We start from the raw sequence: 27689 nt of genomic DNA, 5'->3' as shown, positions 1-27689 counted from the left end.
ATAATGGCACAGAGTGGGAAAAGATGTGTTTGTTTGTTTGTGCTGCTGTGTATGTGTTTCACTGATGGCAGTCATGCTCCTCACTGCCCAAAGCAGGAAGATGTGTCCACCCCACCCCCTGCCACAGGTGTGTAGTATTTGAGCCTGGTGTCAACATACTGGCACCAGAGAGAGAAAATTCCAGTGATTGTTCAAATACAACGATAAATCAAGGGGTGGTGGTGGTGACATCGTCATATCAAGACGGCAGTTTGAGTTGACTCTCCGTCACTTCCATGGGGACAATTTCTAAAAATACATGCCCCCGATGTCAAAATTAAATTCTACCTAAGGACAGGGCCGGTCCTGCAAGGCAGGATTTGATCTCTGGTCAACTGGACTGCTCAGTTCATGATTTGTGAAAACACACACACACACACAAACACATGTGCAAATCACCTAAGCTGCCCTTCCAGCTCTTGTCCTCCCTCTTATCTTCCAGAATGGGTGTGCTGCTCAGTGTTGACGAATGGGAGAGCAAGCCTGAGCCAGTGTTGGAGATGGACATCAGGGATTTCGCTGGCCTCATGGAAGACAGCTGGTCAGTCTTGCTGGCCTCTTTCCTGGACCGCTGCTGGAGCACCTTAATCATGGCATCCTTCTCAATGATTTGAGCATGGAGGGTCTTGATCCTAGGACAGGGCAAAAGGACAGTCATCAATATATCAGTGATCCTGGGGCTTTTTCTGACTGTATCCCTCTTCCCAAATATTAAGAAAACTGGGCAGAGTTCATGGGTCTGTCAATAGGATGCTTGACAGCCCATGGGATCTCGCAAAGGAGCTGAGGGATGTCCTGCTACACTCAAGAAGACCCCAGATAATTTGTGCAGGACAGTCTCCACCAAGCCTGGTGTTGATGGGACTTGAGGTCCAAGAAACCATCAGGAGGGCACCAGGTTGGCAAGACTTTTCTTTAAATAATTTTTATTGTTTTGTAAACATAAAAGGTACAATTATATCACTACAAACAAGAAAAATCTAACAAATGTGGAAACAGAAATTCAATCCTCCTTCCAAATAACATGAACGTTCTTGATCCTGAAATGGTATGTTAACTACTCTAAATGTCCTTTATTCATCCACAGAGATAAATAACTACAAAATATCAGTTTATTAATATGTGTATGAAAATCGTAAAAAAACAACAACCAACCACTTAATTCCTAGGAAAAAGGAATATTAAAACAACAATTGTATGTTAAAGAACTGATTATTAATAAGCCAAAAAGATAAGAGATAAATAAATAGATGAGAGAACAAATAGGAACAGGAATAATCAGATTATCATTTTAAATTAATATAAGCATTCATCAACAAACACTTAAATTTCACATGTTACAAATTTATGCATAATGTGAGGGTGGCTGAATTTAATTAACGCTGGTATAAATATAATTGGCAAGATATGTCTGAAGCTCAGTGGGGTTTCTAATCGGGACAAGAGAAAGAAGAGCCAGAGAAACTATAAAGGTTCTTGAAAATGAAGCATTTTTTAATACAAAAAATATCACATTCCAAGAGGAGACTAGCCAGGCAGTGTTCAGACATGGTTCAAAGCAATTCAGTTTGATGCTGGACACAAAAGATGTTTGCATGGAAGGAGGAACCAAGAAATATCTAGCTTTTACACTGTTATAGTTGCAACATAACACTTGTTCCACATTTGTAAGAACTTACACTTTGGAACTCCCTGCCTCTTGACATCAGGCAGGTACATTTTTGTTTAGGCAAGCCTATCCAGATATGTAGAATACTGAAATGTGATTTTAATTGTGTTTTTTATGTTTTGAACAGCTGTTTTTAACTGACAATCTTATTGTTTTTTGTTCTTTTTGTAAATTGGTTTGAGATTTGTTTGTTTTTACAATTTAGTATAGAAATTTTATGGGAGGGAGGGGAGTTGGGTATGTGTGGACACGTCAGAGAAGTTATGCTCCTCTTCCATGGACCAAGTTATCCAATCCTGGGAGTGGAGGACCCACCTGGCTAGCCAGAATCTCTTCCTCTGGTGTTGTACTACTAACCCTGCTTGTGTTAAGTATCATTCCCACAAAAACGGTCCTATGGATTGTGCAGAATATCAATTTTGACTCCAGGAAAAAGTAAGTGTGTGTGTATGTGCGTGTGAAGAGAAGAAACGTTTCCTATCCTAATTAATTATGTATTTAAAAACTGATACGAAAGAAGAGCACAAGAAAAATGTTCAAGCTGCAGTTTACCTTCCCTCCATGTCTAGGCATCTCCTGTTAGCCATCAGGATCTCCTCCTCTTCCTTCTGGATGCGGGCTTCAAGAGAGGTGTCATAACTGGCATTGGGCGAGTGGCTGATGACAGTGGTGTCCCTGAAAAACAAGCAGGGCTAGTAGCTGGGCAGCGTGTTAGCAGGATCCCTACCCAACAGAACCCATTGCAGCGGAGCTCCTGCATGTAACCAGCGGAGCTGAACCTCATCCAAATGCTAGCCAAACTCCTGTATCGCAAGAATCCCATGTTGCCACACAGCGCAAGGTTTGGGTGGCTGAAGGATTGAGTTTTATTGAGAAATTTAGAAATTCTAGCCCTTGTAGTTGTATGAAAAAGCACACAAACTTTTATTAGAAGCCAGGTTCATAATAATGAGATCCTGGAGGTTGACCGCTCTTTTTGTCTTTTTCTTTTTAAATATGTTTTACTAAGAGTATAACAGCGAATTAAAGTAAATAAGAAAGGGGCAAAAAAAATTAAAAACATTTTTAAAAGCAGAGGAAAACAACACTTTCTCTAAAGGAGTGGGTACGCAGCTTCTGCATCCTTTGCCGTCGTCTGAGGCTCAGGTGACCACAGTGGCTTCCATCAGAATATGCTTCGGCTCTTGAAACAGACGCGCCTTACTTGCACATCAGTCTACGGAGCCATACTCCATGAATGAAATGAAATGAATACATAAAAACACTGTGGGGACGTGGGCTCTATAGATACTATTTCCTCTCCCCCGGTTTCTGTACTATCAACTCCGCTTCCTACCTCTGGGCAGCAACTGTAGCTGCGGCATCCAATGCAAATTGCCTCATGACGCTTTCTTCCAGGTACTTCTGTTCCCACTTTGTCATGTCTGCTTCCAGGGCAAGAATCCGTTCCTCCTTTTCCCGCAGGAGCTCCATAAGTGCTGTGGCGTTGTATTCAGAGACACTGGCCGGCTGAGAAGTCCCCTGGCGCTGATGATAAAACAAGCCAATAAGCTGCTTAGAACGAAGGCTGCTGCCGTATCAGAAATCCCCACTGAACACATTATTATTTTTTTGTTTCAGGATAAATATTCGTTGAAAAGTGCAAACATAATACAAAGGGAAAGAATACAATGAATTGAAAATGTAAACCTAGAGGGCCTTATTGGTGGCTACTCCCAGACTCTGGAACTCCCTCCCTAGAGAAGGCAGACTGGCTCCCTCCTTGTTGTCTTTTCACTGGCAGGTGAAAACTGTTTTATTCTGACAGTCTCTTGGGGACTGACTGTGCTGTCTTTACCAATAGACCTGTCTTTATATTGCTTTAATTCTATTACAGTTTAATTATTTTTAAACTATCATCTTTCATGTTTTTAGCCTTCTGCATGTTATCAGAGTTGTTTTAATTCATGTAAGCTGGCTTTTCCAGTCTGGGGAAAAGGTGGGATATAAATAAAGATAAAGAAAAACCATGGGACATCATAGCCTGTACAGTGCAGCTCCATAAGGGATAATAAGGCATTGATTCATACAAATATACCATTTAGAAGTATTGAAGAAATGCAAATATAAAAGTGTTCTCCACCTGCAAGCTCCGTCATTATTGAAAGTAAAGGTTATTTAAAACCATAGGTGTGTCACACATTTGCCTACGCCAGGGACACTGAGCAACTGTCCCACTGATCACATTATTATTACACTTGCTAACTCTGTGGCTTCCTGGAGAATAAAGTCTGATTCACCTAAGTCAGCCAAATGTTGGATTGCTTGGCAAGTTTGAAGTGTGCTAATTATCAGTTGTGGGACCAAGCTGTTCTGTGGGTCACTTGGACAGAACAGTTTTTATCCCCTAGTAAGAAAAAATGCACACATCTCACCATGGGCTGAAAACCACGCAGTGGGGGGGACAACCTGACAACTGTTCAGCTGGAAGCTCTGCTTTGACACACACTAAATTCATTACATAACAGAGGCACTTTATGAACAGTGCAGGAAGCAGCAGAAGGAAAGGCGCCTGTGATGTGTCTCCTAACAGAAAACAAACGCTCACTCTTGAGTCGCTAACTAGGGCCAGTGGCACAGTGTCTGCTCCACATGCAGAAGGTCCTGGGTTCAATCCCATTTCCAGGTAGGGCTGGGAAAGATTCCCTGCCTGAAATGCTGGAGAGCTGCTGCCAGTCAGTGTAAACAATACTGAGCTAGAGGGACGAAGCAGCTGACGTGGTGTTAGGGTTAGGTTCCTGTGTGTGTTCACCTCCTTTCAAAAAAGCAGTCGGTTAAGTAAGTTTCACTAGGGCTTTTTAAAAACCAGAAGCCCAGCTCCTCCTCCTCCTCCTATTATTTATACCCTGCCCATTTGGCTGGGTTCCCCCAGCCACTCTAGGTGGCTCCCAGCAGAATATTAAAAACATGATAAAAGATCAAACATTAAAAACTTCCCTAAACAGGGCTGCCTTCAGATGTGCTCTGAAAGTCAGATAGTTGTTCATTTCCTTGACATTTGATGGGGGGGTGGCGTTCCACAGGGCGGGCGCCACTACCGAGAAGGCCCTCTGCCTGGTTCCCTGTAACTTTGCTTCTCGCAGTGAGGGAACTGCCAGAAGGCCCTCGGCACTGGACCTCAGTGTCCGGGCAGAACGATGGAGGTGGAGACGCTCCTTCAGGTTTACTGGGCCAAGGCCGTTTAGGGCTTTAAAGGGCAGCACCAACACTTTCAATACTCAGTTGGAAGGTGGAGTTCTGCTTAAGATCCTCTTACCTGCTGCATCCGGAGGGATTCGAGTTCCCTCTCCAGCCGTGTCCGCAGTCGGTGTTCCAGCTGTTCGCGCTTCTCGCAGGCTGCCTGCAGCTGAACCAAGGCCTGCTGCATTTTCTCCACCTTCTCAACATAAACCTGCTTCTTCTTCAACTAAAAGAAAAAAAAAGGGGGGGGGAGTGTAGGTGATGAAGCTCCTTCAGCATCCAGAAGCATCACAGCACCTGCTAGCTCCAGCAAGCCTTCGTCAAGAGCAGCAACCCAGATTCCCCCCCACCCCCCAGTCATCCCAAAAGCACAGCAGGGGGAGGGCAACAACCACCCTTTTGCTGTCTCCCCAAATCAGAGGAAGGGCTGTAGTGCAGTGGTAAGGCACTGCATGCAGGACATTGTAAGAACATAAGAAGAGCCAGCTGGGTCAGGTCAAAGGCCCAGGACTCTGTTCTCACACCCACTGACCAGCTGGAGAGTTTGCGAGGTGGTTTGGACTACAGTTCCCATCATCCCCAGCCAGGACAGTCCTATGTTGGTGGGGTTGGTGATGGGAACACAGCTACCCTATCTGGGGCTGATGAGAATTGCAGTCCAAAACATCATTAATAATGATGATGATCATCACCACCACCACCAAGAGGTCCCAGAGCAGATGACAACAATTCAAACAATTTAGTATGGCAGCACCTGCACTTTGGAACTCCCTGCCTATTGACATCAGGCAGGCGCCTTCATGGTGCTTTTTGGCACGTGCTAAACATTATTATTCAGATAGGCCTACCCAACTGCTTAGAAACTTGACATTAAAACTTGACAAGTTTTAATCTGTTCTTAGTCTATTGTTATTTTAACTTTCTGAAAATTCTAAATTATGGGTGGTGATTTTTTGTATTGCTAATTTAATTGTTTTATCTTTTTTGTAAACTGATGTTCATTGCAGACACACTTTTAATTGATCAAACCCTTCTTAAACCAACTAAAGTAACTGATTCGAGCCAGCTAAACATCACAGGCCTCTCCAAGAGCAGAAATAATTTTGCTTCAAGGAGATGCCTGCTATGGCTGAAAAGTATTTCATCAGCCAAGTGCTTTGGTCCAACATTACTTCTCTCTCCTCATTCCAAATCTTTTTATTGATTTTGCATTAATATACATTAAATGGACACAATAATATCCATACAAAGAAAAGATGCTAAAGTCTCCCACTGCCTCCTTTATATTCTATTGCATGATCATCACTCGTGTTTGTTTAGTATCTATTTTTGCCATTTCTACAACAGGGATCTTTTGAATCAAATCATTATAGTCTCCGAAACCTGAAGGAGAAAGGACACGCACAAACATAACTTTAACAAAGGGAAAGCAATCAGGAAGTCAGATCTGTACTGATGCAGCCAACGCATTCTGGATACATACGTAGTGAATAGCCACCAACTGGCATAGAAAGTTTCCGGTTTCTTTTCCCCCTTCAATAATGCTACATCTTGAGTTATTTTCTCTGCAAGTGCTATTCTCCATACACTCTTATTTCTCTTATATGTTCCTTCTCTTGTACGTATGTACTTCCTTATCTTTTGATTAGAGAATAAACCTGTATTCTGAATGGGAGGGTTTTGAGCATTGCTGAGTTGTTGCACAGAACCTTTGAGAACCAGACGTCACGAAGCGCCACCGTGCCTCAACAGCAACTCAAGCCAAACCCATCTGGTCAGTTCTTTCCCACTTTCTGTTTGCTTATTTTAAAATAAGTTATAACCCTCAAAGAGCACCTCTGGAAAATTACTCACAGACCAAAATGGAGCGTTTTTGTTTTTTTTAAACAGTTTAAAAACAACCCAGCAATTTCTGTGGCACTGCATATGCATGGACCCTTGAAACACACACACAGACTATAGACAGACATGTTATATCTATGGTGTCCTAGTCATAGAGTGTTGCACTAAGACCTGGGAATCCAGGGTTCAGTTCCCCACAATTAGCTATGAAGCTCACTGGGTGACCTTGGGGCAAATCACTGCCTTTCAGCCTAACCTACCTCACAGGGTTGTTGTGCAGATTAAATGGGGTAGATTAAATGGGGGAGAGCCGTGTATGCCACCTTGAGCTCCTTGGAGTGAACGTTGGGATAGAAATGCAATAAATGGTGGAAAAGATGAGTAAAATGAATATTCTTGGGTGAGCACATCAACCATATTGCACTTGAGGCGGGGAGTAAAATAATCACACACACACACACTGCAAAAACCCCCACAAAAAACCCCCAAAGCCTTCACAGAAACTGGAATTTGATCTGGTGATATCCCCCCCACACCCAGCACTTCCGAGAGAAGGAATAGCGGACTGACCTTCTCTATCAGTTCCGCTGACAGAAGATAACTATGTGGTGATTGATGATAGTAAGACAGATGGTCTGACTATTAAATCATTTTGGGAGATAAGAGTGATCAAATAGGAGAAACCTCAAATGCTTTGATCAAGGCTGTTCTCTGCTTCCTGCACCTGGGGGCTTGGATGGGTGACAGAATGAGACAGCAAGCTGAGGAGCTGACACTGTGCCCAAACGCCACGTAACAACCCTCTGTGGGTAAGAAAACCCGCATCCTCTCTTTCTTAAATACTTCTGGGACAAGAAAAATGCAAATTACAGAGATTTCTCTGCTGATTAAAATTTACAATCAGAAAACTTGTAACAGCCACTTCCTGTCTCTAAGAACAAAGGGGAAACTGGTGGTGGGAATTAATGGAGGTAAAGTTAATATTAAAGAAAAAGCTTGGTTGATATTTACCAATAATAATAATCTGGGAACCCAACTTGGACTTTGGTGGGGGAAAAGAAAAGAATGATTCTGAGAGGCTTTGACTTAAAAGAAATACTGCTTGTAGTTATAGTAGCGGCTATCTTATTGTATTGTGAAAAACTTTAATAAAAATCTTTTTTATTTTAAAGAATTTGATGAAAGAAACGGAATTCATATCTTCCCATATAAGAAAGGGGAAAGCTTGGCTACAACTGCAGACTATCGGAGAAAACCAAAATTTGAAAAGTATACTTTGAAACAAATACTATTAGCAGCTTGGATTTGATCACCACAATAGTTATTTGGCGGAAAGAAAGCAAATTAGAAAACCATGGCCATATTATCCCTGTTGATGCTGATCAAGGAACCTTCCCTTATTTTCAAAAATTCTTTTGGTGCAGATTCTGCATAGTGACCCAAAGCACAAGATGTCTTCCCAGCGGGTCAAAAATTCCAAGCAATCATTCAGCCATAACTCTAGAGCTGCCACAGTTTGGGAATGAGTCCCAAGACACTTGGCAATGTTTGTCTCGTAACAGAGATGAATCCTTCTCCAGCTCCTATTAAAATCTGGGTGAGAGAAGACTTCCAGGGTGCAGACACAGAAAACAACCCCTCTCTTCAAAGGAGATGGGAAGACAACCAAGGAAGCTTTAAAAGGGGATTAGGGCAAATTCATGAAGGAGGAGAGGGCTACCAGCAACAATGGCTGTGCTCTGCCTCTACAGCTGGAGGCAGCAATGCTTCTGAGTATCTGGAATGCTTCTGAGTTGCTGGAAACTGCAGGAGTAGGGAGTGGTCTTGTGCCTGAATCCTGCGTGCTGGTTTCCCGCAGGCAACTGTTTAGGAGAACAGGATGCTGTACTAGGTGGGCCACGGGTCTGATCCAGCAGGTTTTTACGTTTTTAATGCAGCTGCTCTGAAATCAGATAATCTAGCAGCTGCGACCATCCTCCAACATTTGTACTGAAAACACAATAGCACCAGCATTCCATTGCATGAGGGTTTCTTTCTTTTCTTTTACAGCCTTGGTCACCCTGGTGACCCCAAGATACCCTGGACCACAACAGCCACCAGTCCCTGGCCAGCCCAGTTCCCCCACCTGCACAATGAGCTCATGTGGCCCACCCCATCTACAAGCCCCCCGCCCCCCCATTGCTACTTTTGGAAGCATGTAAAGAAAAAAACAGAGAAAGGAGGAGAGCACAGTTCCCCATTTTATTCCCCACATACCCAGCTGCGCAAAGACTGAAATCCCGCTGTCTCAGACGCACTGAAGAATAAGCATGCCACCGTCCAATTTTGTTATCTGGGCATCAGGAATGAAGCCACCCCACCCTACTTTATTTCCAAAAGCGAGCTCAGAGGCCCAACTGGACTTGCATAAAAACAGCCTTCACAATACTATGCCCAATCATCCTCTTAAAAAGGAGTCTGGAAAAGGTTAAGCAAGCAGAGGAGAGTCAAGGGAGCAAGAAAAGCGAAGAAGCAGCGTGCACAACACACACACACCCACACCCACACACACACACACCAATTATCTACATGTGCCAAGAACACCACTTGGCAAAATCCTTCCTCTTTCGTAAGGCTAGATTGGAAATTATTTACAATTACGGGCTCAGAAATGTGGACTAAGCACACAAAGGATCTGGCCAAACCACCTATAACAGCTTGATAACCAGTCGGTGCTAAAATCATAGGCCTAGTTCTCCTTTTCAGAACTCAAACACCCTTCACACAATGGTGTTTTGGAAAATTACAGTAAAAAAGAAAAGGGCAAGTCTTTTAGGGATTTTAGTTTCCTTAATAATGCTCAGTGAGTGTTTGAAGAAAGGGGGTCCGGCAGTCAAACTGACATCCTTAAGGACATTCCATTCTTACTGCCTTTTAGCAGTGCAGATCCTATAAGTTTAACTGATGCTCATTCATGGAAAAGCATCCACATTAATTTGCAAGAGGAATGAAAAGCACCAACCTGGCCCTTCGCAAGAGCTTTAAGCACAAATGCTGGTTGGGATCTCACTTATTTGAGATGAAAGCAGTGGAGGTTTTCCTTTTCAAAATGTTTTGTTTTTAAGACCAATTTCCAAACTTTCTAAACTCTCCAAGGGACCTTTGCAGATATGACTAAACTGAGAAATACAGCTTTAACTATATTCTTTCATGACTCTCTTGAGATAGATGAAAAAAGCTTTTGTGCTGCCCCCAGGACATTATATGATGGGCATCTGGATAATTTGTATGGATTAATAAGAATCATTTATGCTACTGCGCAACTTGATATGACTTTCTTTGCTTTTCCGTTAAAAGTGAATGTAGATGACAGAATGCAAACACAAAAGTGTGAAACAAGAAACAGACTGAACATGTGACGAGAACCTCCAGCAGCTCCTCTGCGCTGGGGAATGGGGCCTTACCTCTTCTTCCAGTTTCACCACTTTGGCCTGAGCATTGTTCAAAGCCTGGTCGCGAATTTCAATGTGCCTCCTCTGTTCCTCATTAGCAGAGCGAACTCCAGCCAGCTCGATCTCTAGCTTCTCCTTCTCCCTCTGGGTTTCTTTGTCTGTCCGAATAAAAGGGGAGTGGAAGGAAAACTTTTTAAGAAAATGGGCAGAAGGGCAAGGAGAAAGATTGAGTCGTCTTCTGGGAAATCCATTTAAAATCTCTGTTTCTTTTAAAATGCGTATCACCCTTCTTCATTCTACCTTTCCTCCAAGGAGTGCAAGGCAGTTGGCATGGTTCCCCCCTGACACTTTTATCCCTACTACAACCATGTGACAGGCCGTGACACTGGTGGATCTCAAGTTCTAGTAAAAAAACAAATTATGATTCTGCAAGCCTGATGTTTGTCCACCTGTATTTTATATATTAACAGCCTCAAAAATCCTAGGTCTTGCAGCAGATGTCGAATTCAGTGCCTCACCGTGTACAGAAAAGGACAATATACAGCTAGCAGGAGTGATTTCACACACCTAATTTCCAGGAAGATTATCTGACTGCTTTGGTCAAGTCCAGCCTTTGCCCCATTCCTTAGCTACATGAACTACACAGTGGAGTTTGCTACAAATGAGACAGACAACACCCATGCAAACATAGATCCTAACTGTGCAATTCCTTGTTCGTATTAAGGAAAGTCAATTCTGGTGTGCAAAAACAACATTTTGTGTTAGTGATTAAGGATTTGGATGACTTCCACACAATATGCCTAGAGTGATTTGGGTTGGGTAATTGGAGGGAGAGAAGTGAGTCTACCCCCACACAAGGGAATTGTGTAAATTGGACTTCAACTAAGGACTTTGATTTGGCTGAAGCAAGCGCGTGCGCGTGCGTGCGCGCGCGCACACACACACACACACACACACACACACACGAGATGAATCCCAAATGGAATGGATTCGCTGCTTGCTTTAATCCAACAAGAAGTGTTCTACGAAGAATGAACTATCTGGAACCTCTGCAGTGAGGTGTCCAAACAAGACCCATTTTACGGGTTACTATGTTAAAAAGCAAAACAAAACAAACAGGATAATCCAGGCATGCCTAAGGCATGAGGTGGTGCGGCAGAAATGAAGAATGAATTCACCAAGGGTGCTGCTTTTGTGGAGCTGCTGTGGTTCTCAGCATTCTACCAGTTGGATGCCAACACTGACTCAGCTGCAGAATACACACCTCTTGAATAAAATACATCCAGCCCTGACAACACAGGAGAAAGCACATTCCAAGCTGCAGCATCATCCCATGCCTAAGGAATTACACCAAGTCATTTTGTTAAAAGAACCAGATTTTATCCAGCCAGCAGACAGGCTAAGCAGTGCCAGTCTTGCAGGTGTGGAGAGAATGGAAGCAGAAGATAACCACACACAGAATTTTACACTGTATTCACATTGAGAATTTTACACTGTATTCACATTGAGATTTTAGTGGTAGGGCTCTGTTTATAAATGTTATAAAAGTGAACCTATAGATGTGAAGTATTTTCACACCCTACCGATGGGGAATGGGATGGTGCATCTCATTCAGTTAGCACTGGAATATCCATCAGTAATTAAAAAGATTGCAGGTGCTGGCGTTAAGGAGTATCTGCAGCATTTTCCCCTTTCAAACCAATTATGTTTCAGGAGCAAACCAGAGGAAGATGAATGTTGGTGCAAGACAAGCTTTGGGTCTGCTCCAGCAGGAGTCTTCCTAGATTCTTATCCCAACAGGTCCTGGATCTACCTACAATGGCCAGTCAGATGCTTCCAGAAAGTCCACAAAGAGAGGCATGAAAGAAAAAGTCCCCCGTCCCCTGGTAGTTACTCCCTTGCAGCTAGCATTCAGTGATCGTCATCATGGCTGGGCTCAGAGGCAGTCTAGCAGCCACTGGCCAGGGAAGAACCATAGCTCAGTGGCACTGCACTTGCTTTGCAAGCACAAGGTCCTGGGTTCAAGCCCCAGAAACTCCAGAAGGGCTGGAATCTTGTCTAAAATCCTGGAAAGTTGCTACCAGTAAATGTAGACAGTAATGTGGACGCTACTGAGCAAAAAAATCCCCAAAACATTAAACAGCCCAACAATTTAAAACTTTCAAAAATAATTGAAATCAACAATACAGTCATACCTTGGAAGTCGAACAGAATCCGCTCCGGAAGTCCGTTCAACATACGAAATGTTTGATTTCTAAAGTGTGGCTTCTGATTGGCTGCAGGAAGATCCTGCAGCCAATCAGAAGCTGTGGAAGCCCCATCGGATGTTCAGCTTCTAAAATAATGTTTGAAAACCAGGACACTCACTTCTGGTTTTTGATTATTCAGGAGCCAGAACGTTTGACTCCCAAAGCGTTAGGGAGCCAAGGTACGACTGTATGCTAAAAACCAGACTAAAGAACAGATCAACTTTCTGCATTCCTGGGTAGGCTTGCCTACACAAAAACGCTTTGAGTAGGTACCAAAAAGAGTGTAGCAAAGTCCTGGCTGGGTGCTATTTCTCACAAATGTGGAATGTGATTTAAGTGGTACCTTTGACAATGCCTGTTCTGTTGATCAAAGTGGCTGAGTGGACATTTATGGGGTAAGGTGATCTTGTAGGTCAACTGGTCTGAGTTGTTAATCAGTAACCAGTGGAGGTCTCTGAAGCAGAGGGTTTATATGCTGACAGGGTCTCACTCCCATCACCAATTGTGCCACAGCATTCTGAACTAACTGCAGCTTTTGGATCAAGCCCCACATCGACCACATTCTAGTAATCCTATCATGAAATAACCATTTTTTAAAATTGCAATTTTAATTTTAATGCAACGGCAACACAGTTAAGGGCTGTCTACTGGGTGGAGCTCTGAGGACAGTAAATCAGCATTTACCTTGCTTAAGTCCCGAGACATTTCAGCCCAGCGGAAATGTTGTAAGAACTTGTAACATTGGTTTTTACTATAATCCATCTGCTCCTCCAGGCAGGGTTTGTAACACAAGGCTAACTCGGCACACACTAGCAAAGCAGCGGCATAGTATAGTTCTTCCTCAGAGGAAACACCAGCACCACCATCCATCTTGCTCTCTTGTCTGGATTGGCCTACTTTCACCCAAGTGGCTACACGTTGGATTTATATTCAGTCTCAAAAACCCTACACTTCAGAAGTGCCTAGAGGAAGACAAGTGGAGTGCTCCACTTGTCTTCCAGTGCAAGCAAACCTCTGGGCGTTAACACTATAGCTCAGTGGTAGAGCATCTGCTCTGAGCGTGGTTCAGTCCTCAGCATCTCCTGCAAAGTCTGGGCATGCTCCATGTCTGGAAGCCTGGAGGGCCACTATCAGCCAGTGTTGACAATACTGAGCTAGATGGACCAGTGTTCTACCTCGGGAGAAAGCAGCTTGTGTGTGCTTGTCTGTGGCTTGTAGCTCAATTTTAATGCTCCTTTGCAGCAAAGAAATGGGTTTGCTCATGTAGGAAAAGCTTAGTAAATTGCTCCCTTTGCTGGGCCTGCACCATCAGTTCAATGAGCCAGAAAAGAAATCCCTGCTGGCATCCCCAGGAAGAGCTGGGAGAGTCCTATAATCTCTCACTTTGTTCTGCACTATAGAACTATATCCAGTGCAATTTAGGAAAGGTAAGGTGGGGTAGAACCAAGGGGTAGACAAATAACTGTTCAGGGGAAGTGTGAACGTGCGGAAGTCAAGACCTGTAGTGAGTAAAGGGTGGGAAAGAGAAACTGCTCATCACTATGAGCAGCACTGATTGCGCCTAATTTTTTTTTAAGACACCCCCAGCATCTCACCATCTTATGCAATGCTGAGCCATTCCCAAGCCTACCCACTGCTTGCCCTAGTGATTTCTGAACAGCTGTCACCTCAACCCCACCTTTGCAACAGGCCTCTACCATATTAAAGGAGAAATTCAGACTCACTTTGTGCAAAGAGCTGGCAGATGGTTTTCTTGTTATCCTCAGAGCCTTCCTTCTCCGCAAGCTGCTTGTTGGCTGTTTCCATACGCTCTGCAGAGGAGAGGATAAATACATTTTACAGAATCCGCACAGCTAATTGCAGCTAGCATACTGTACGTTTTTCTAACACCAAGCTTCCTCAATCAATCTGGTGCTCCGGCAGGAGCTGATACCAAGTTGCAGTGAGGTGGATAGCAATAAAAGATGACTGGATAAATTCACAGGTGGTAAAGCTATCAATGGCAACTGGCCACAATGGAGGCTAGTTCTCATGGCTGAAAAAATAAGTGCAACAGTATTTTAAGAAGACTCTGCCAGGCAACCAGGGGTGGTGAGGGGGCAGTGGGAGAGGAGGAGAAGTGCAGGGTCACTTTACTGGAGCACCTGAGAAACCAGCTGTTATAAACAGTTCAAGGGGGAGGAAGGGCTAATATCTCAGCTGCTCATTAGAAGATCTCTTCTGGTATCTGGTATCTGAGTTTGCTTATTTTCTCCTCCTTCCCCACTCATTTGCCTTTTCTGCTGTGTCATTTAGATGGTGTGCCTGAGGACAGTGACAGTCTTTCTTTCTTTCTTTCTTTCTTTCTTTCTTTCTTTCTTTCTTTCTTTCTAAAACTGATATGTAAATCACCCTCCAAGACTTCTTTTCCAGCTGAAGGGTGTAGTTAGAAAAAGGTATAAATAAATAAAAGTTGTAAGCATAGAATTTCTCAAAATAGGCTAGAGAGCTTTTAGGTATGGCAAACTGCCACAATGGCACAATTCAACATCTGTGTCGCTACAACAGAGTCAGAAGACAGAGAATGCTGCACTTGGGTAGAAATCTCCCTTGAGCTGTGAAGCCTATCAGACAACCTGGAGTTCGTCACATGCTCTCAGCAGAACAGAGTGCCTGTGTGGAGTAGGGGTTAGAGTGTCCGACTAGGACCTAGGAGACTGGGGTTCAAATCCCCGCTCAACCATGAAGCTCACTGGGTGACTTTGGGCTAGTCATTGCCTCTCAATCTAACCAACCTCACAGGGTTGTCGTGTGGATTAAATGAGCCAGAGAAGAACCGTGTATAGCACCTTGAGCTCCTTGTGGGGGAAAGAAGGTGGGATATAAAATGAATGAATGACTGAGTTCTCAGAGACCTCAGAGTTGCCATACAGCAAGTTTCACAGGCAAGCAGGATACCAATGTTTTCCCAGCCCAAGTTACTACACAGAGCTGTTGTAAGGGGAGGCGTGCTAAGACTTGTAAGCCAATAAAAATTATTTACAAGGGAAATAAATAGTGTGGTATTAGAATCAAAAATCTTTATATCATGGTACTAATCTTAATTACATACATTAGTCAGTCATCAGCTATCAGTGCTAACACGGAGAGTATTTTAAATGTCTTTTTCATGCCTGTGTGTGCACTCCTGGAACCATATGTTTCGAGAAATGCTGGTAGTCTTAGTGGCCAAGGCGATTTTTATTAGCCTGCACAGTAGCCATGGCTCTAACTGGAACACCTGTACCTGGAAGAAAACGACATTGGCATAATGTGTTCCTGGACTGCAACTCCTATCATCCTTGACTATAGGCTTTGCTGGCAGGGGCTGATGGGAGCTAGAGCCTAGCAACTCCAAACCCAGGGAAGCCTGCTTTAAACTCATGTATAAACAGAAATTTACCTCTGAGGTCTCTATTGAAGTCATGCAGCCTTCGTATCTCTCCTTCCAGCTTGTTCCTCATGGTCTTCTCCAGAGTCTCCCGCTTTGTGGAAGACTTTTCCAGGTTATTGTAGGCTTCTGAAACTTGCTGAATTTCTGTTTCCAGCTGGAGCAAACAAGAAAAGAAAACTATGCATGCATTTTCTATTTATCATCTATCTATCTTCTATCTATCTATCTATCTATCTATCTATCTATCTATCTATCTATCATCATCTATCTATCATCTATCTATCTATCATCTATCTATCTATCATCTATCTATCTCTCTATCATCTATCTCTCTATCATCTATCATCTACTATCTATCTATCTCTCATCATCTACCTACCTATCCACTATATAACAGTATTTAGCATGAACATATATAGGCTTTGTGGTGGTAGTGGGGGAATGAACGACTAGACCTCATGCAAAAGAAAGCAGATCATAACCATGTTGCAAACAGAACACCTTTCACTCAGTGAGCCACAGGCACATGATACTGTTCTGGTACTGAAGCAAGCAGGTCTGGTCCTGAGAAAATTGGATGGGAGAAGGAGGGCCATAGCTCAATGATCAGAGCATCTGCTTTGCATGCAAAATGTCCCAGGTTCAAGCCCCAGCATCTCCAGGTAGGACTGGTAGAGACCCCATGTCTGAAATCCTGGAGAGTTGCTGCCAGTTAGTGTGGACAATACTGAGTTAGGTTGACCAATGGATCAGAACAATGGCCCATCTAGTTCAGCATCCTGTTCTCACAGTGGTCAACCAGATGCCTCAAAAGGAAGCCCACAAGCAAGAGCCCTCTCCCCTTCTGTGCTTTCCAGCAACTGGTATTCAGAAGCATTACTGCCTCCAGCTGTGGAGGGCAGAGCATGACACCCTGGCTAGTAGCCATCAATCGCCCTTGCCTCCATCCATTTGTCTAAATCTCTGTTAAAGCCATCCAAGTTGGTGTCCATCACTGCCTCCTGTGGAAGCAAGTTCCATAGTTTAACTCTGTTCTGTGTAGAAGTCTTTTCTTTTGTCTGCCCTGAATCTGCCAACATTCAGCTTCACTGGATGCCCACAAGCCATCTAAAAGGGTGTCCCATGGAAGATGGAGCAAGCTTGTTTTCTCCTGCTCCGGAGAGTAGGACCTGAACCAATGGCTTCAAGATTCTGACTAAACATCAGGAAGAACTTTCTAGTGGTAGGAGCTGCTCAATGGTGAAACAGACTCCCTCAGAATGTAGTGGACTCTCCTTCCTTGGAGATTTTTAAGCAGCGGTTGGATAGCCATCTGTCATGGAGGCTTTAGCTGAGATTCTGCATTGCAAGAGCTTGGACTAGATGACCCCAGGGTCCCTTCCAACTCTACAATTCTATGAAATGAGTCTCCTCCACCTTTCCAAAGAATGCAAAGTTTTGTGGGTCAACGAGAGGTGTTTCAACACCCTCACAAAAGACACAATTTCTAGGACATGTGCAATAGGAAGCTGCCTTCTTGGTCAACGTGGCTCAAGTGTTATGCACGTTGACCGGAAGTTGTTCTCCAAGGATTCAGGCCAGACTTGCCCAGCCCTCTCTAGAGATGCTGCTGGGGGCTGAAGCCAGGACTCTCTCTGTACAAAGCAGGTCTCAGCCACTGTGCAAGGGTCTTCTGAAGCCATAAGCAAGACAGCAGCAGATGTACGTAAAAGCAAATGTGGTCCAACAGTATACATGCAGGCTAAACCAAGACATAAAAAGGTGCTCCCAGTAGATGCTTGCATACAAGAACCGTGGTGTTCTCCGGCTTCAGAAAAGGGAATGCCATCACTCCCCTATGAGGAAAGGTGGCAACATTTGGGACTTCTCAGTTCAGAGCAAAGGCGAGTAAGAGGCCAAACAATAGGAGTTCATAAAATTATGCATGGCCTGGAGAAAGTGGATAGAGAATTGTTTTCCTCCCTGTCTCATAAAACTAGAACTTGCTGATATCTGATGAAGCTGAATGTAGGAAGAATTTTGGACAGATAAAAGAAAGTACTTCTTCACTCAGTGCATAGTTAAACTGTGGAACTCCCTCCCACGGGAGGCAGTGATGGCTGACAACTTGGATGGCTTAGAAAGAGGAATGGGCAGATTAATGGAGGATAAAGCTATCAAGGGCTACTAGCCATGATGGAGGCTGCACTTGGCCTCCGCGGTCAGAGGCAACAATGCTGTTGATGGAAACTGCAGGACAGGAGAGGGCTCTTGTGCTCAGGCCTGGCCTGCGGATTCCATACAGGCATCTGGTTGGCCGCTGTGAGAACAGGATGCTGGACTTGGAAGGGCAGCGGTCTGAAGGGCACCTCTTACACTCCTAAGAATGAAATACTAAATGGGGGTGGGATGGGGAGGTTTCATCAGTTCTTACCTTTTGGAGCCTGGCTACTTTCTCATAGCATCCTTCCAGCTCCTGGCGCAAAGCTCTGTTCTCATCAGAGAGGATCTCCACCATCTGCTGGGCCCTGGAGACAATGGCGAAAGGGTCGACAGGCATCTGCTGGTATGGGGAAGGGGTCGGCTGGGGCCTGCTGAGGGCCGAGTAGGAGTCCCCTTGCTGATGCTGATGATGTTGCTGCTGCATTTGCATCTGCATCTGCATCTGCTGCTGCTGCTGGAAATGCTGCTGTGGCTGCCCAACCACAGGCTGGCAGAGCCGGTAAAGCTCTCCCTGGTGGACATGGCTGGGCATAAAGAGCTGCTGGGTCCGTTGCTGGGAGAAAGGGTCTCCTTGGACAGGAGTGTTAGGAGGCTGGGAAGGAGATACCCTCGAGGGAGGCAGCGACTGCAGGAGCGTCATGGAGCCCAAGGAGGTGAGTGAAGACGTTGGGCTGTGGTGGTGAGGAGGCCTCTGCTGCAGCTGGTGCTCTGGGTTTTGCCTGCAAAGACCAACAAACACCAGTGGCTCACTTGGGCTGATCTGGCAAAGAGACAAAGTCATATGAACAGAGATGGGTGTGCGGTCAAGGCCTCTACAGCCTGGCCATATGATGCAGGGGGTGATGGGAGTTGTAGTCCAGCCCGCAGGGGTTTCTGGGAGTTGTAGTCTGGCCTGCAGGGGCTGGTGGGCATTGTAGTCTGACCTAGAACCTGCACTGTGCTACTTCAGATTGCAGGTGATGGTTCTGCCCATGGAATGGTACCCGACCAAAAATGGTTCCTACGTATGAAGAGTTAGCAGGTCAGGTAAAAAGCCTTCAACCCAGAGAACTCATTTTTAATGTGTAAGACTTTGTCCTTTTTTCCTGACATGGAGGAAATGTCAGTCACATGGGCCCTCATGTGCAGTCTGAATTGGTACAGTCAGTTGGTACTGACTGACAACCTCAGTGAGAATTAGATGCTTGTTTGGCCCAGCTACTGTATATCAATCTTCCATCAAATACAAATTAGCCTGAAAGCATAACCATTTCAGAAGCAAATAAATTTTTTTGAGGCTGGTTTAAGAAAATTCCTTCTAGCACACCAAAGGGGAAAAGAAGAGTGATCAATGTGCCCCACTGCAAAAACCTTTGTTCTCATGTTAAGGTTCACTGTCTGAACCTCCCAAAAATTTCTTACCTGCTGCATTCTGCATTTATATTTATTTGTAAAAAAATATTTTGCTTGCTGGTCTCCAGATGGAGAATAATAATTTTAAAAAAAATGCAGTGAAAACATCAACAACTATGTAAAGGAGACAATGAGCATTCCCTCTCCCCAAAGATGTGGCAAACATTAAAAGCTTGTTTACAGTTTCCTTTGAAGAGACACAGCCCTGAATCTGCTGGGTGCTGTTCCGTTAGGGTATGGAAAAAGACATACGTGCTCCCTCAATTGCTACCTGAACTCTCCATACCAGCTGTCCATTACAAGAACCTTAACTTTAAGAATGTAAACCTAAGGGCAAAGACTGCCTTACTACTCATTTTCATCAGCAGTTCTGGAAGCCCTTTCAGCTAAAGAACAGGGTAGAAATGCTATGAATGAATGAATGAATGAATAGGTCACTGGTTCTGTGATCTGTAGGCCGCCATCAAGGAAGCCCTCTCCACAATGACCACCAGCATACAATAATAATAATAATAATAATAAATTTTATTTATATCCCGCCCTCCCCAGCCGAAGCCGGGCTCAGGGCGGCTAACAACAAAGAAAATAATCTAAGCAAGTTCTTAAAGAATGGGAAGGTCTCATATGGAAGAAGACACACCTTCAGCAATCAATGCTCAGGTTAAAAGCAGAGCCTCACCACCTTGAATTTCACCTGGTAACAAACTGCTTAGCAAGAGCAGCTCACATCAGCCCACATGTTAGATGCTCTCTGTCACCAACACCAGAAATCACCTGCTAACATATTGTCTGCTTAACACAAGGAAAGCCCTGCTGGATCAGGTCAGGGGTGCCAACCATAGGGGGCCCCAGGGGCCTGAGAACCCACAAAAATTTGTTGTGGGTGCTTAGAACCCACATTGCTGGACCCCCGATACATCTTCCGGTGCCTCGTGAAGCACCAGAATTCAAGTCTGAGGCCTTGCAAGCCCTTGGAGATGTTAAACAGCATTGGGAACAGAGACCTTGCAAGTCAGGATAGCTCAGTTGGTTAGAGCTGACAAGAGTGTGGTGCTAATAAAAGCAAGGTTGCAGGTTTGATCCCTGCATGGGACAGCTACATATTCCTGCACTGCAGGGGGTTGGACTAGATGACCCTCAGGGTCCCTTCCAACTCTATGATTCTAAGAGGGTTTCCATTTTATCTCAGAACAGTCTGTCCTACCGTGGGATTTGAAGCAATGTGTGCTGGTAAATGCCCCCTGGTAAGTTCATTCTTTTAAAAAATATTTTTTAAAATCCCATGCAAGAGGGTTTGAATCTCACAATAGAGATTCTATGTCTAGAAGAGATGCTACTCAAAGACTGCCTGTCTGTCTAATAAATTTACTTATCTGGACAGACAGTTGTCCAGGCAGGGTGGGACGGGTGGGTCTGGGTATGCTAGTCCACAGCAAATAGCAATCTGACATTCTGAGATCATGCATGTCCATTTACACACATCTATGCATGCCAGAGAGATATGACAGACATCTGCCACTCCGAGATGCAGATTCTAAGGAGTTGGAGGAAGGGACTCAGTTTATTGGGAAATAAACATTACAAAAAGATATATTTGAATTTCCCTTAAGAACAAGAAGAGGATTAACAACGGAGGTACCTTTAACAAGGATTATCCCTAACACCACAAAATGCGACTAGAACACATGAACATGGCCACTATATATGGCAGGACAGGACAGAAGGTAGATTGGGATCTACCAACAGATCTCCAAGCAACAAAAAGCTTTTGTCCCTTATGAAGAAACACTCTGGCAAGACGCAGGAATGGAATATTTCTTGGCGGATAAAAAGAATAACAACGTTAATGACCAAGGTTTGCTTCTCAGCTGAAAGGTCTCCGAAGATGAAACTTTCATGTTAATTGCAAATTGTATCTCATGTTTTTATTTTCCATATCATATAGTATTTTAAATATGTGCATATCTTATCTTTTGCATAATCCTGAATTTTAAACAAGGAAATGTTTTAATTAATCTTCAACGTTTCCATTCTTTGTATGCTCTGAGTCTGTGACGGGATAATAAATCACCGAATGATGCAAAGTCAGAAGAGACCACAAGGTCATCCAGTCGAACCCTCTGCAATGCAAGAATCTAGCCAAAGAATCTCTTAACAAGATGGCCATCCAACCTCTGCTTGAAAGCCTTCAAAGAAGAGGAGCCTACTACTTTCCAAGGTAAGTCCATCCCACTATCAAATAGCTCTGACTGTCAGAAAGTTCTTCCTGATGTTTAGCTGGAATCTCCTTTCTTGAAACTTGAAGCCACTGGTTTGTGTCCTACCCCCTGTAGCAGTAGAAAACAAGCTGGCTCCATCTCCTATGTGACAGCCGTTCAGATAATCGAATATGGCTATCATGTCTTAGAACATCAGTTTTCTCTTCTCCAGGCTAAACAAACCCCACACCCTCAACCATTAATGACTGATCAATTGACAAAAATCCTGCCCAAACCATCTAAAGACTAAGCAGCAGTAGCAGATTCTGTGACCTAGTCATGATTTGTGGGCTAAGCAAATGCCCAAAGGAACCCTGGTCCTTAAATCTATGTTCTGCACCTGCACACACACAAAGCACACACATCACATAAAAGTGCATCAGGTAAAAGCCACTATGTGGAACCTGGTTCAAGTTAGTGGATCACAGGGTTCTAGTCAGAAAAACATAAACACAAAACCATATAGTGCCTGGCCTGGTCTATGGAAGCTACTCCTCCGACTCCCAAAAAGGGAGGGAGAACGAGACACAGTTTATTGTATTCATTATTGATCTAATTATCTCATTTATAACTCACCTGTCCTCCAAGGAGTTCAAGGTGACATGCATAGTCTTTCTCCTCCCCATTTTATCCTCAGAGCAACCCTGCAAGGTAGGTCCAGCTGACAAGTAGTGACTGGCCCAAGATCACCCAGTAAGCTTCGTGGCCAACTGGTGATTTGAACTCTGGTCTCCCAGGTCCTAGTCCGACACTCCAGCTACCACACCACAACTGGCTCAATTTCTCCTCCAAACAGTAAATGAGGAAGAGGTGGGTGTGGTTTCAGCAAAGAGAAAAGGGTCCGTATTTCCCCTTAAATTTGTCAGGAACCACACTAAGTGTTATATGCAAACTCAACCCTGCTGAATTCATAGCCGTGACAGATGGCCTTGGACTGCAGAAAGGAGGCGAAAGGACAGTCTTGCCCTGTCCATTGGCCGAAGGAACAACAACCACTAGCCAGCTGTTTATTAGGCAAGATCGGCGAGAGAAGATCAGCTTGACCTGAACCAAATATAAATACATAATAGCTTAGCAGTTCATTGCTGTCTTGAACAGTTGAACCCTGTCCTACATATTTTGCAAGCTTTGTCTTCTTAGTCTGAAGTCTGATACTTATTATTATTATTATTATTATTATTATTATTATTATTAATGCTAAGGAGTTGCTTTGCGGGACAGTAACGTTCACATTTGCTGATATTTTGTGAGCACAGTATTATTTCAAAGTACCCTATGCAAAATGAATTACTGGATTCTGTTCGCTTTTAGCTATGCTTTGTGTACATCTTATGGGCACTGAAGTAATGTGACTTCAATCATACGCAGCTAAAGACTGACGGGTTGAAATTCTGCAAGTTAAAGGTGGAGGGCTTCAAAGCTCTTTTTGCACTAGGTTTTCCTGGAGCAAAAATATCCTTTCAGCTCTCAGCCTTGTTTCGGGGGACAAGGCCCTCCTTGTCACACTGGTTCTGGGATGCACTCACGAGATCTCATAGGGCTGCCTTGAAATCCCAGGAGATTTCAAATTAGCAGGGCCCTCTCAGCACAGTCACTCTGGAAAGCTGAGATGCTTATATGGAGGAGGCTTGAGTATACAGTCATACCTTGGAAGCCGAACGGAATATGTTCCGGAAGCCCTTTTGACTTCCAAAACCAAAGCTCAGCTTCCAATTAGCTACAGGAAGCTCCTGCAGCCAATCGGAAGCCGCGTCAGACATTTGGGTTCCAAAAATAGTTTGCAAACTGGGACAGTCATGTCTGGGTTTGCGGCGTTCGGGAGCCAAAACGTTTTGAGAACTAAGCGGTTTGAAAACCAAGGTACAACTGTACACATTTTTGTGCACATATTGAACCCCTTGAACCAAACCACAGCATAAAATACAACTGTACTGTAGTTATAGGGTGGCAATATGGGGTGGTGTGGTTTTTTTTAGTATTTTGGTTGTAAACAACCTCTAGTACAGTAATAACTAACAATGAAAATGAACTGAATGGCAAAAAGTATGCAGCCTACAAGTGCTCTCAGCTGCTCTGAGCTCTTGGTTGGAGGGCAACGGATTTATTTGTAAGTTTTAGGTGTTCTTAGTTCGCTGCTGCCCTACTTCCATTGCATAATATAATCTGAATTAATTAATTGCCATCCGAGTCTCACTTCCACACCCCCATTGCTGCTGCTATTGCCTCCCTCCACAAATTACAAGTTAGGAACTATGTGTTTAAGTCTTCTTATTGTTCTTCTGTTATAACTGTCTTCACAATGGGGGTTATTCAGGTTAAAAAGAAGGGAGGAGGGAATCCTTGTACATATTACAGAAGTGGAATTTTAGCTGCTTCTGGCAAAAAAAGCATTCTAAAGTTCTCCTAACTTAAAAAGAGGGAAATGAAGTCATGTGAATATTTAAATTCAAATATGCAGAACGGGATTCACAGCCCAAAAGGAAGAAATGCATCACCAGAAGATACAGATTTCACATTAAATCGGCATGCTGATTTATAAGCACAGAGACAGATTTAGAATTGATTGCTATGATTTAAATAAAAATACAGTGGTACCTTGCAAGACGAATGCCTCGCAAGACAAAAAACCCGCAAGACGAAAGGGTTTTTTGTTTTTTGAGCTGCTTTGCAAGACGATTTTCCCTATGGGCTTGCTTCGCAAGACGGAAACGTCTTGCAAGTTTGTTTCCTTTTTCTTAACACCGTTAATACAGTTGCGACTTGACTTCGAGGAGCAACTCATAGCACGCGGTGTGGTAGCCTTTTTTGAGGTTTTTGAAGACTTTGGTGATTTTTGAAGCTTTTCCAAAACTTTTCCGAAACCGTGCTTCGCAAGACGAAAAAAACCGCAAGACGAAAAAACTCACGGAACGAATTAATTTTGTCTTGCGAGGCACCACTGTATGGTGAATCTGACCATGGGGAGTAGAGGAGACTGCGCTACCCCAATGCAGAAAAAAATGCCCCAAGACAAGAAATAACTCTAATACTGTATACTTTAACATGCAATGGTTGTCTGTTGGTTGAAGTTCCTGTAGAAAATGAGCCTCTAGGAAAGGACATTATTATCATCAATAGTAGTGGTAGTAGTATATTTTATTATGATAATCATGAGCAATCTGTCAGTTTCTAAAGCACCGTCTCAAAGTGATTTAAACAAGTTAAAAACAGCAAGTGCATTTAGAACAAGACTAAAACCCTAACAGAAAACCTTTTGAATCAACGATATCTTTTGATTGTTTATAGAAAGTGCAGGCAGTTGGTGATTACAGGGATGCTATTCTGTAGGGATGCTATTTGCAAGTGAAGTGCAGGATGTATTAATCACCCTGTCTTCTGGTGGTTAGGGCAGAAAAATAAGAATACTGTATTGGGATGAGATGGGTAAGGATTAAATAATACACGAGAGGATCAGGTCTTTGAATAATCAAAGGAAGGGTGGGGAGCCTGTGGCCCTCCTGAAGTTGTTGCCTTCCAACCTCCATCAGCTCCAGCCAGCACTGAGAGTCTCAGGGTGGTCTGATTTAAGGGTCCTAAACAGGAACCAAAAAGCAGAATATTTAGGAAAACACAGAGATTGATTTTCCTGCATGAAAGAAACCAAAGGCTTCCTGAACTGCTTTTGAAGGTTGGTTCTGTAAACTCAGCCCCAATGCCCCCTACCCTATAAAAAGCATGGTTCAGAATAGCGGTTTGCACATTCCACTAAGGAAGGTAACAACACAATGAAAATTCAGAACAGCAATGATTAATCGCACATTTCTTCAAAATGCAATTGAAACTATTCAGTTTAATTAATTTAACAAAACTGATGAACTTGATCTGGTGATACCAGTTTTTCGAAGTCTGACAGTCACTGAAACCTCCAGCGCCTCCCTGCCAGTTAGCACTCCCTGGGGTGTGGGTATGTGCTATTGCCCACTTGGGGAACCACTAAACTAAAGTGTCCCATCGGCTCTAGGACTACTGTTAGCACAACAAGGCATCTCCCTCTCTATGTTCCCTTGTCCTGCATCATTATTTTATTTATTGCTTTATTACATTTATATACTCCCTTTACCTTCCAAGGAGCTCAGGGTGGTGTAGATGGTTCTCCTCCTCCTCATTTCATCCTCACAACAACCCTGTGAGGTAGGTTAGGCCAAGAGATGCTGACTGGCCCAAAGTCACCCAGTGAGCTTCATGGCTGAGTGGGGATTTGAACCCTGCTCTCTCAGGTCACAGTCCCACACCCTAACCATTATGCCACACTGGCTCCAGAGGACTGGAGGAACCCCAGAATAGATTTAGGAGGTGGGGGGGGGGGAGAGAGAAGAAGTGGGAAAGCTCCACTGTGCAAGGAGAAATATTTGCGCTGACAGAACTACTGACTTAGCACTACCCTGACTTAGCACAAACCCAACTTACGTTTTTACGCCAAAAAAAAGAACCTAGGAGCAAAGTGCTCACCACTTTTGAAAGACACCATGCGAAATAGCGTTTTTTCCCTCCTCAGAGCCAGACACCACCTTCTTGGCAAGTAGACCTAGACTTCTACAAAGCTGCTCAACTACATACCAGGAGAGAGGATGTTTTTCATCTTTGTGGGTTTGAATGCCTCAAGCTCTGATGACCCCGTGCATCGGGAAGGCTCACTGCCTGATCTCACACAGAGTTAGGCATCTGGTTTAGGCAATTATTCATAGGACTGACTTCCAGAGCAGAGCAGAAGACATGACTTTAGCTGTTAGTTGGTGGTCTCCAATTCTGGTGAACTTAGCAACACAACTGGTCACTTTCCTTCAAGATGGCGTTCCCGTAAATCCAATCCTTAAGAAAAGTGATTGCTCAGAGCCTTGGAGCTACAGACCTACCAGTCTTTTAGATGTAGTCTCTAAACTATATAAGTTAACTAAATAAGTTACAAGAATGGGATAGGAAACAATCTGTGATAAACAAGCAGGGCAGGAGTACTGTAGACCAGACTTATCAGCAAATTTGTGAACACACCAACAATCCAAACAAGTTCATTTTTATAGCCACTGTTCATGTTCATCAGCCTTTGATTTAACAGAGAGTGATTATAGCATAAAGATTGATAAAATAATACTCTGGTTATTCAGTTACAACATCAAGAGAATTATTTGCCTTATCACGAGCATTTCTTATCAAGCAAGGAATGAAACAAGGCTATATTTTGGCGTAATTTCTAGTAACTATTAACTATTTAAATCCAGGTACAGTGGTACCTCTAGATGCGAACGGGATCCGTTCCAGAGCCCCGTTCACATCTAGAAGCAAAGGTAACCCATGTCCGTGCATTTGCGCGGGCCACGTTTCGGTGCTTCTGCGCATGACGTCATTTTGAGCGTCTGCGCATGCGCAAGCGGCGAAACCCAGAAGTAACGCGCTCCGTTACTTCCGGGTTGCCGCGGAGTGCAACTCAAACACGCTCATCCCAAAGCACATTCAACCTGAGGTATGACTGTATAGCTTTCCCCTTCCTACTTTCCCCCTTCAATTGGAAATCATAAGTTGTCTGAAATGCTTTGGGCTGATGACCTGGTCTTGCTCTCCTTGAACAGAACAGGCTTTAAAGGAACATTAACCAAATTTGGGCAACTCTGTAAAAGAAGATCAGCTGGCAGTAAACAATAGGAAAACTAAGGCCATTAGACTTAGGAAGAAGGCACCTAAGTTCAGGTGGTCATTAGATGGGCATGCCCTTGAACAGATCCACTTGATGAGAAACTATTATGGGTACAATTAAATTACTGCATGCCAGGTCCATACAAAAGGCGGCTAATTAATCGATACTGCTCTTGAGATCTTTGTGGCTAAAATCACAGCACAAATGTTACGTGGGGCATAAGCTTGGGGAATAGGAGCCAAATCTGAGCTGGAATTTCTGCGGAATAAGTTTATGAAGCAGACACGGGGAGCCTTGAGCTTGGTCCT

The 27689-nt window shown here is 43.8% G+C and overlaps 1 protein-coding gene across 5 annotated transcripts in view; it reads right to left on the bottom strand.

Moving 5' to 3' along the window:
* Positions 1-27689, bottom strand: part of AMOT (angiomotin) — a 68147-nt gene that overhangs the window by 3764 nt on the left and 36694 nt on the right. For all 5 annotated transcript variants that reach the window (XM_028714263.2, XM_028714264.2, XM_077922577.1 and 2 more), the window contains 8 exons: positions 18275-18782; positions 15871-16015; positions 14174-14260; positions 10213-10358; positions 5004-5153; positions 3045-3235; positions 2261-2383; positions 439-671 (listed from right to left, as the gene is read on the bottom strand). In XM_028714263.2, coding sequence (XP_028570096.2) covers positions 439-671; positions 2261-2383; positions 3045-3235; positions 5004-5153; positions 10213-10358; positions 14174-14260; positions 15871-16015; positions 18275-18782 — 1583 coding nt within the window. The remainder of the gene's footprint in view (positions 1-438; positions 672-2260; positions 2384-3044; positions 3236-5003; positions 5154-10212; positions 10359-14173; positions 14261-15870; positions 16016-18274; positions 18783-27689) is intronic.

This window comes from Podarcis muralis, chromosome Z, assembly GCF_964188315.1.
Source record: "Podarcis muralis chromosome Z, rPodMur119.hap1.1, whole genome shotgun sequence".
Taxonomy (NCBI): domain Eukaryota; kingdom Metazoa; phylum Chordata; class Lepidosauria; order Squamata; family Lacertidae; genus Podarcis; species Podarcis muralis.
Note: the sequence above shows the minus strand (reverse complement) of the source record. Positions and strands in the feature narration are given on the sequence as shown.